A 9,498-nucleotide genomic window follows, 5' to 3' on the forward strand; every position below is an offset into this window, starting at 1 on the left:
AATGAGTTGGATAATATCTGGTTAAATTTAAACATTTAAATGTAAATTTCACACTTTTAATTTCTGGAAAATGAGCCGTTTCAAAAACCTTCTAAATGGGTCGTCATAAATCAGCACTGCCTGTCACCTAGCAACCACAACGGAATTCTACCAATCACCTAGCTACCCCAACAGATTTCCATCCGTCACTTTGCAACCAAGCAGAGCTCCAGCACGTTTGGTCAGCTGGTTTTACCCGCTGTGTGTACTATACAATGGCTGCTGGAAAAGACAAGTGTTGCTGACTTACCATCCAGAAACTCCTTGCTGCATCTTTGTTGGTTGTGCAGGAGGCCCCATTTCTGCTTTTCAAAGATGTATGGTTGTGTAATTGTGCGCCTGTTTGCAGCCACTTTCATGTGTGAATGTAAACGTTGAGTTTGTGTATAAAGTGAAACGGCTCATTCTGAAAGGAGGCTCCACATGTCGTGTCTATTTGGAGACACAAATAGTCTCATCATCCAAGAATGATTTTGTTTTAAAAAACGTAAAGGACATGTTTAGTGTTGCCCAAAGACCTATGCTAATGTGTTCAAGGAAAGCACAACAGTTCACCTTCACTGACATGTCTGCTGAAACCACCCCTAATAATAATAAGTCCAAATAATAAATAACAAATGTTTAAAAATGACTTTAGTCATTTGTATGCCTTTTTTAAATATTTTCAATGTGTTTTTAGGTTCGTCTGCTTGGAGTCGTGTCCAAAGGTCAGCCCACACTGGTGGTGATGGAGCTGATGACTCATGGTGACCTGAAGAGCTACCTGCGGAGTCTGAGGCCAGACTCTGAGGTTTGTTTGTCCTCCCACCTCCACATCACCATTTTTATTATCAGCAAAGAGAAAATGTTCCCTCAGCCTGTTGGGATTACAAACAGACTGAGTGAAGGGAATAACTCTGGACAAACCATGAAGACGTTTTGTTGTTTTATGTGCATTTTTTTCTCTCTAGAACAACCCGTCGGGCTCCCCGCCGCCCACTCTGAAAGACATGCTCCAGATGGCAGCAGAGATCGCAGACGGCATGGCCTATCTCAACGCCAAGAAGTTTGTGCACAGAGACCTGGCGGCCAGGAACTGCATGGTGGCGGAGGACTTCACCGTCAAGATCGGAGGTCCGTGCTGGTTTTGTTTTTCGTGATTTTTTTTCCCCCACTGTAAGCCCAGCGAGCGTGAGCGGATTTTCCTGCATGCTGACTCGTTATTTGCCTCTCACCCAGACTTCGGAATGACGCGGGACATTTACGAGACAGACTACTACCGCAAAGGAGGAAAGGGCCTGCTTCCTGTCAGGTGGATGGCTCCGGAGTCTCTGAAAGACGGCGTGTTCACCGCCCACTCCGACTGCTGGTACGTCACGCCTCAGCCTCCCCCCCGCACCGACGCCGTCCTGAAAAAAAGCCTTTAGTCATGTTTGTGTGGCTCGGTTGTTTGCAGGTCGTTTGGGGTCGTGCTGTGGGAAATCAGCACGCTAGCGGAGCAGCCTTACCAGGGCTTGTCCAATGAACAGGTCCTGAAGTTTGTGATGGACGGAGGGTTCCTGGACCGACCCGACAACTGCCCCGAGAGGATGTAAATAGAGATTGTTTTTCCTTTCTAGTAAAAGTAAACAGAATCTTAGCAATAATTCTCTTTTCCATGAAGTAATTCTGATTTTAATTTCTTTACTATGACTTATAAAGCTCGTGCATCAAGCTAGTCACGTTATGTCTGTGTGTCTTAATTATCCTAAATTGGACAAAACTTCAACATGTATGAATAATTTTGTAAAACTATTTTTTGAGGTGTGATTAAGGTGTTAATCCGGTTTCGTGTCTCACAAACCAGGCACAGCCTGATGCAGATGTGCTGGCAGTACAACCCCAAGATGCGGCCGACGTTCCTGGAGATCATCGAGATGCTGCGGGACGACCTTCACCCGACCTTCCAGGAGGTTTCCTTCTTCTACAGCGAGGAGAACAAAGTCCCCGAGACGGAGGACTTCGACCTGGACCTGGACAACATGGAGAGCATCCCCCTGGACCCGTCGTCTTATTCCCAGAGGGAGGAGAGCTTAAGCAGAGACAGCGGGCCCTCGGTGGCCCTCAGGGGGAACTATGAGGAGCATGTCCCTTACACACACATGAACGGTGGCAAGAAAAACGGGAGAATCCTGTCGTTGCCCAGATCGAGTCCTTCCTAACACCTCCTGGCCCCCGAAAAGACTTAGCAACACTTCTCTCGCCCCCACACCTCCCGTCTTTCAGTCCATTTTTCTGTACCCTGCAACCATTTTCTAACGATTTTCTTACTCTTAGAGAAACTCTTCAACAAAAAAAAAACCGACAAAGAAAAAAAAAAAAAGACACGGATCTCAGGACTTTGAATTTTCTTCCTCACGGCTGCCAAACCAAGGCAAGCAAGGGATGCAAACGCCTCTTTTTAACTTGCTCCACGACACATCAGACTTCACATTACCCAGGTTTGCGGTAATAGATTAAAAACGTGTTTCCAGGACTCCTTGTGACGGAAACAATAATAAAACAAAAAGAAACGGGGGGGGGGGGGAATCAAAACTGTGAACACAACAAACCTTAGATAACCAAGAAGGCTGCTCGACCTTCCCCACCACCCTCCTGCCGAACTGCATTTTCCACACTTCTGTGCTTTTAACTTTTTTTGTCTCTCCAAATCTTTTTACTCTGATGGTGGCCTTTTTTTAAAATGCGTGGCCTATAAACTAAAGAATCATGTCTAAGTAAATTCCTTTTTTTTTTTTCTTTTTTTTTTTTGTTTTTGTACGATGACTTAATCAGTGGGATGAATTGATCTTAGAACAAACATTTATTCCTGGAGGAACATTTTCTTTCGTCTCTTTTTCTTTATGTTTTGGTTCTGCAAAATTCCGAACTGCACACAGATTCATCTGGTGTTTGGTGAATGGTTTTAATTTATTGGTTTTCTTTCCCTCCTCTTTTTGTTTCTGTGTCCTCACTTTGTGGCTGAAGGATATTTAAACAGTTAAAATTTGGACAAAAGAGTTCATCAGACTGACCAATAGCTGCTGCTTTGATATGTTATAGTGGGTTTAGAAATATATATATATATAATATATATAGTATATATATAAAATAATGGCCTTTCTAAGCCAATGTTTTATATATAATATACTGTATAACATTGATGGGGTTTTGGTTTTGTAAATACTGTAGTTGATATTTGTGTTCATCCGATGCTTTGCTTGTGTTTTAATGTCTTTTTCTTCTTTTTTAATAATTATTATTTTTATTTTTTTTAGCCCCAGAAGTTACACTAATCTACCGTCAGTGCTCTCTGTGTCTTAGGCATCCAGCCCTTGATTATTTCTTATTCTATAATTTTTTTTACTATCTTGGGGGGGATTTCCCATTTCTGGAGGCAACTTTACTACTGGAGAAACAATTGAAAAGCTTTACAAATGGGGGATTGAGGCCTTTACAGGGTCAAAGTGCTCCTGGTATGTGTTCGTCTGCCGTTTTCTCTGGTCGCATCACAGTTTGCCTTTTGATATGTTTGGCTTTTTTTGTGGAGAGAAAAAAAAAGAAGAAAGAAACTAAATTCAGTTGCAAAATATTTGATGTGGAAATTATGCAACTTTCGGTGTTTTAGTTCAAGTTTCGTCTGGGTTAGGGGCTTGTAAGAAGGCAGGACGAAGTGGACGATGTTTGGGATTTAAATCAGGGAGAGTTTCTCCATCAAAGTCGAGGATTGATAAATCTCCCACGGCTCATTGCTCCTGCGCCGCCGTCGCTTCCTCCACAGCTTCCTGCCGGCCGCTGAACTCTCCTCTCCAAAGAGGTCTGGTGGAAATTTCCACGTTTTCCTGGCCGAGGGCTGCAGAGAGACGCAGAAAGTTCCAAATGTATTCACAGCCGGCAGTCCTCTGTTCAGCACACCGGGTGGTGGGTTTGGGGGTAGGAGGGGGGATCATGAGTAGATTGTTAATCCTTTTCTCCTCCTTGCCATCACATGCAGTCAGAGCACGGCGTGCAGCAGCTTTCTCGCTCAGGACTGACATTCCAGGATTTTTGTCAAAACTCCCCACTCCCCTCAAAATCCTGTTACGTTCGGCTGTTTTGCTGTGTTCCTCTTTGGCCACCTGCTTTTTTTTTTTTTTTTTAAGAAGACAAACGCTCACTTTTCACCCCATAAATCTAAAACGTTCCTGTCAACGGCGCCAACGAATGAGCTAAAAAAGATTTCCATTCAGAGCAGATGGTGAGGAAACTCGTTTCTCTCAAATGGCATTTTTCTCTAATCCTTTTCTTCGAGGACACAGATACTGTGATCGTCGAGCCAGCTGAGCAGCGTTCATCTTTTAAAGGGTGGCCAAAGTCAGAGATCGCAGAGAAGCTGCCTCCATCTCTCACCAGTGCCTTTTTTTTTTTTTTATAATTTTTTTCTCTCCAACAAAACCAGAGCCTCGCATGAGGCTGATGTAACACGCAGGAAACCGCTCCCGGTGCACTCGCTGTTGTTGTTTTTGACGTTACAAGAAAAGCGAAAGGTTTCGGATATGTTCTTTGACACGGGGAGTCGTGTTTGGGTCAGTGTGGACAGACCAGGGTCTGAATCGTTGCCACCTGGAGTCGTCTGAGGTTACGGTTGGCAGAAGGGGACAAATTTGTTGGTACAATTGGAAAACATGTGTGACTAGCCTTAAAATCAGTTGTTTCTGTGTTGCAGTAGCCTAGTCTCACTATGAATATTTTGGGCCTTTACAGTGATTTAGTTCAAGAAAAATCAACAGCAGTACATTTACTAGCTTGATTTTGTGCGCGGAAATATTTTTATGTTAATTTGGAAGCTAGTAAATTGTTTTGGACATTTTTCCTGCTGGAAGACAGATTATTGATACAGTCCACCAGCTTTTTGCTGAAATCTTTGCTAGCCACGTCACCAGGAACAGTTAAGGACTAATTGGCCCGCAGCATCACAGATCCTCCTCTTTACAGTGGACATGAAGTTATTTTTCTAAGGTTTTAGTCTAATTTGACCGACGCACACGATTCCCAGAAGAGTTTAACGAACTCCACACAGTTTGTTTCGTTTTTACAGAAAGGCTGAATCTCTTCACCGACCACTTGGCGTGTGGATAGCATTTAATGGTTGCTATGGAGACCGGCAAAACCAGGAGGTCACGTATCCCCACAATTCCCAGTGAACTTTTTATCACCGCCATCATACCAACTATAAGTTTATTTAAATCTTAAGCACGCATGAGACAAAGAAATCCTTCAGATTATATATAAAATGATTATTTCTTATGGATCTGTTGGATTTCTTCTGTGAGATTCTGCTGCAGCAACAAAAAGCAGGACTTTATTTTAAGGCTTTTTGGTTTTTACACACATGTATCAGATTTAACCAACAAATTCGTCTGTGTCTGAATTGTTGAACAGTAATGCCAAGGATGTAAAGTCTTGAGCTCCGTACTTGCCTTACCAGCTCCATGCTTGAGATATAAATGGGCAACAAACGATATTAAACCACACCACTCTGACGTATTAAGAGACATTTAGAATATTCTACCAATTATGCTTAAGGTTTCCAACACTGTCACACTACAGCACGCACTAGTGTGTAGCATGGTCTCTGGTCTCATCTCCATATGCAAATGTTAACTTATCTATGACAGTCTTTGGAAAAAAGCAACTATTTATTTCGAACTGAACACACTTTCTTGCTTTGATTGAGCGTCGGTGAGGTTCTGGGTGGAGGAGCTGGCTGTGAGCAGCTCTGTTAATAGTTTGTAAGTAGTCGTCTTCGTCGTCTTCGTGTTTGGCCGGAGTCTACCTCAGCGCAGGAGGAGGAGGAAACCGTTCAAAGAGCCTCAATCATCCCCACTGCCTGCTCAGCGTCACTACAGAGAAAAATCACCTAATCCCACATTTCACACACACACGGTGTTAACTCTCCCTTGCCTTCTTTTATATACCCTTAGTTATTGCTTTGTCTTGTGTCAGGGGGAAAGCCTTGAGTTATTTTGAGTTAAACACGAACCTTGGAGCTTGGTGAGCGGCTCCTCCTCCCGCTCCGCAGCCACAGGAGGAGGTGGATGACCTCCACGCTCCTTCTCTCTGCTCACATCTGATGATTTCACAGCAGATCCTGAGTGTCTCTGTGATCACCTGTTTGCAGCCAAAGCTAACGAAGCTCAGTCACGGACCTTGCGCTCTGTAAAACGACCTTTCCCGCGTTCATCCTCCTCTTGTCTTGAGTCTGATTTTTGTCGTCTGTGTATGTTTTTTTTTTCTTTTCTTTTTTTTTCTCAACTGTGAATATCAAGAGATGACCTTTTATTTTCTATTATCGCCATGGATACGGTGGGTGGTCTGTTCATGACACAGAAGTGCGGGCCGGGTTAAGCAGAACCTTTTCCCCTGCTGCTGCGGAGAACAAGCTCCTGACGGGGACAATCCTGTGTGCCATAAACAAAAACTTTTAACAGATTTAAAATCTTGATTGTAAATTTCCGTCTCAGGGAGGCGGCTCAATGCTTTGCCTCAAGAGCATAAAGAGGAGGAGGAGGAGGAAGAGCTACCTACCTTTTTATCTACTCTAAGTCAATTAAAGATAATCAGGAATCCTCGTCTCTGTGGCTCTGATGTGATGTGGTTCACACTGCCCTCTAGTGGCTCACAGGGGGCATTGCAGTGCCTTCTTAAGATTATTGGCACACCTTGACTCGAACTGTCCCCCCCCGACTGACCTGTCTCCAACAATCACACAAGATTTTCCATCTCCAAGCATTAAATAAAAACATGTTTGTTTGTTTTTTACGCATTCTATTTCTTTTTCCTTTTGGCTGTAAATGCAGAAAAAAAAGCAAATACATTCTGTAATTTGTGACTAAGAAGAAAACAAAAGAAAAGCTGATGAACTCTACTCTGCTGAGCTCCAGCCTGCTTTGTTGATTGGATGAGAAATGTGCACCAGCTTGATGGTTTGATGTCTGTCTCCGATCCGTCTGTTACCACTGGGAGGCCCAGCCCAAAAGCACACACACCGAAACAAAACAACAAAAGCGTATCATTTGGAAATCTCTACAATTATAATAAGCTCGTCAAACTGTAAATAGCAGCCAATGTCATCTGTCCAGAAAAGTGGAAATAAAGAGAAGCACTTGGTTTTAGGGAAGGTTCACTAAACTCTTGGGTTGAGAACAAAGCAGATTGTGGTTTATTGTTTTTGTTTTACGCAGATATAAAAGTATTACATTATAGAGATGTTGATTTCTATTTTTTTAGCCAAAGTAGGGGAGGATAAATATAATACTTTTTTCTGACTGTAAAGTTTTCCTACTCTTGTACATGATGAATTTAATGTTATCGATGTGTGTGTGTATATATCTTTTTTCTAAATTTAAGATTATTGATTTTTCTTCTTTTTATTGTTTTTATGACCCGACCCACCGCACAGAAACATGCCCTCGTCTGTTTGCGTGTTTAATTCGGAGGAGCAGCAGCTTTCTAGTCTGAGGACAAGTTAAACAGGATGTGGCCTCAGACTTTTCGCATCCCATAATCCCACGCTAGTGTTGTGAATGTCGGCCGCTCAGGCCCCACTCTTTGAAACCGAACCTCGGTGGAAGCAGCATGTCGACCAAGAAGCCTTCTCTCCTCTCACCGATATGTCTCCTGCTTTTTAACTTGTCAATATAAAACGTTTTTACTTGAAATTTGGAGAAAAGCTGGAGAAGACCACTGCTCGTGAACGTCGAGGAGGAATTCTGGGATGAGATCCAGAATAAGCTAAAAAAGAAAAAAAGAAAAGTTAATTCGTGCTTTTGAGAAAGAGTTCAGCTCTCTGAAAGTCTGGAGGTGTTTCGTCTTGCAAAGATTGAAATGTTTGAGTTTGGTAAAAGCCCGTTCAAATTATTTTTATTTAGCAGATCTACTTCCTCTTATCATAATTTAGTCATCAGTTTACAGATCCTAAAAAAAAAAGTTTTTTTTTTCTTCTGAGATGATAGATGAGACTTCTTAACCTTGTGAATTGCCCTGTTTATTCAATTAAGCAAAGGTGAAATGAGTGGAGTGCCATCTAGTGGTAAAGTGTGAGATTACAGTTAACTTTTTTTGTTTTTCTCTCCTAATTTTACAAAGTACATTTGTTCCATGTACCTTCCACATATTTGCAAGGATTTTCAGCACGATTTGTTTTTCTAGAGGCTTTTATTCAAATCTTTATTTTTTAGCAGGGTCTCGCCTCACTCCAGCTCCATAAATCTACCCAAGTTTTTATATATTTATATATATATATATATATGTGTGTGTGTGTGTGTGTGTGTGTGTGTGTGTGTGTGTGTTCTGACTAAATCCTCCACAGTTTCATTTTAATTTATAAATTCAAATTGATCTCAGATAAATGATTGTAAATGGAGCCTCTTCATAGCGTTGAATCGAGCCGGTGGTCTTCTCCAGGTTAGAAACCTTCTGTCTGTCTTTGTTGTTGTCTGGCTGCTCCTCCTCATCCTCTCTGTCTCTCTCGGTGCACATAGGTGGTTTCCCAGATTTCTGTGTGTAGTCCAGCAGGATACCTCTTTATTAATGTACATTTTATTGCGGATGTGTTCATTTTTGGAACATGTTGTGTATACATTATGATGAGACGTTGTCGTGACTGCAGACAGTGGGTGTAAATGTGTGTTTGTACAGTCCAACCCCCCCCCACCCCCCCACAGAGGTCGCTTTACCCCCCCCCCCCTGCCCTCCTTCTCACCTCACACTGGATCCAGATGTGCCATGATCTGCGTTTGTGTACCACAGACAGCAAACATGTTGGAGTTCCTCTCGTTCACACGCATAAAACGCAGAGATAAACGCTCATTGAACAGGATCAAAAAATTGTGCCATGACTAAAAGAACGCTTGACAATTTATTTTTTCTATACGTTTTCAAACGGAGAGCCAAGTAGTGACATGCAAAGAAAATGTTGCAATGATATGAAAATAAGAAAATCTAGCTGTGTGTAAATTATTCAACAATTAACTGTTTATATTAAAATTATGAATAAAATTATTGGAGAATATGTGTCCGCTTGCAGTCCTTTGTTCCATGAAACTGTGTGGGGCCTTTTCAGATACAAACTCATAGATCTGGTTTCAACAACGATCAGAATCCGCAGAGGCATTTTCCTCCCGCAAAACGTCCTGGTTTGAAATCATGAAACCTTTCTGAACCTCAAAGTTATACAGATGCGCTCTGTGTAAACATGTTATTTATATTTTTGAAAAAACTACAACACATTTTATTTGCTGTTTTGGGTTTTAAAAGAAGAAAATATGTCTCGTAGAAAGAAGCCAAAATCGATAGCCCGCTATTAAAATGCTCATAATAAATTTAAATTTTGTAAAAACAATTTTACAAAAATGCATATAATTATTTCATATTGTTGTTACTTCAGGGTTACATTTAGTAACAGTTTAAATTATTTCAGAT

The 9,498-nt window shown here is 41.8% G+C and overlaps 1 protein-coding gene across 1 annotated transcript in view; it reads left to right on the top strand.

Moving 5' to 3' along the window:
* The window catches only part of insrb (insulin receptor b), an 81,400-nt gene extending 72,312 nt beyond the window's left edge, over positions 1 to 9,088 (top strand). Inside the window, exons 19-23 of the mRNA XM_014999213.2 lie at positions 719 to 829; positions 990 to 1,152; positions 1,258 to 1,387; positions 1,475 to 1,609; positions 1,865 to 9,088. Of these exons, the coding sequence (XP_014854699.1) occupies positions 719 to 829; positions 990 to 1,152; positions 1,258 to 1,387; positions 1,475 to 1,609; positions 1,865 to 2,219 (894 nt within the window). The 3' untranslated portion in view covers positions 2,220 to 9,088. The remainder of the gene's footprint in view (positions 1 to 718; positions 830 to 989; positions 1,153 to 1,257; positions 1,388 to 1,474; positions 1,610 to 1,864) is intronic.
* The last annotated feature ends 410 nt before the right edge of the window (positions 9,089 to 9,498 follow it).

This window comes from Poecilia mexicana, unplaced genomic scaffold (assembly GCF_051168715.1).
Source record: "Poecilia mexicana isolate PSO_F unplaced genomic scaffold, ASM5116871v1 scaffold_4, whole genome shotgun sequence".
Lineage (NCBI taxonomy): Eukaryota > Metazoa > Chordata > Actinopteri > Cyprinodontiformes > Poeciliidae > Poecilia > Poecilia mexicana.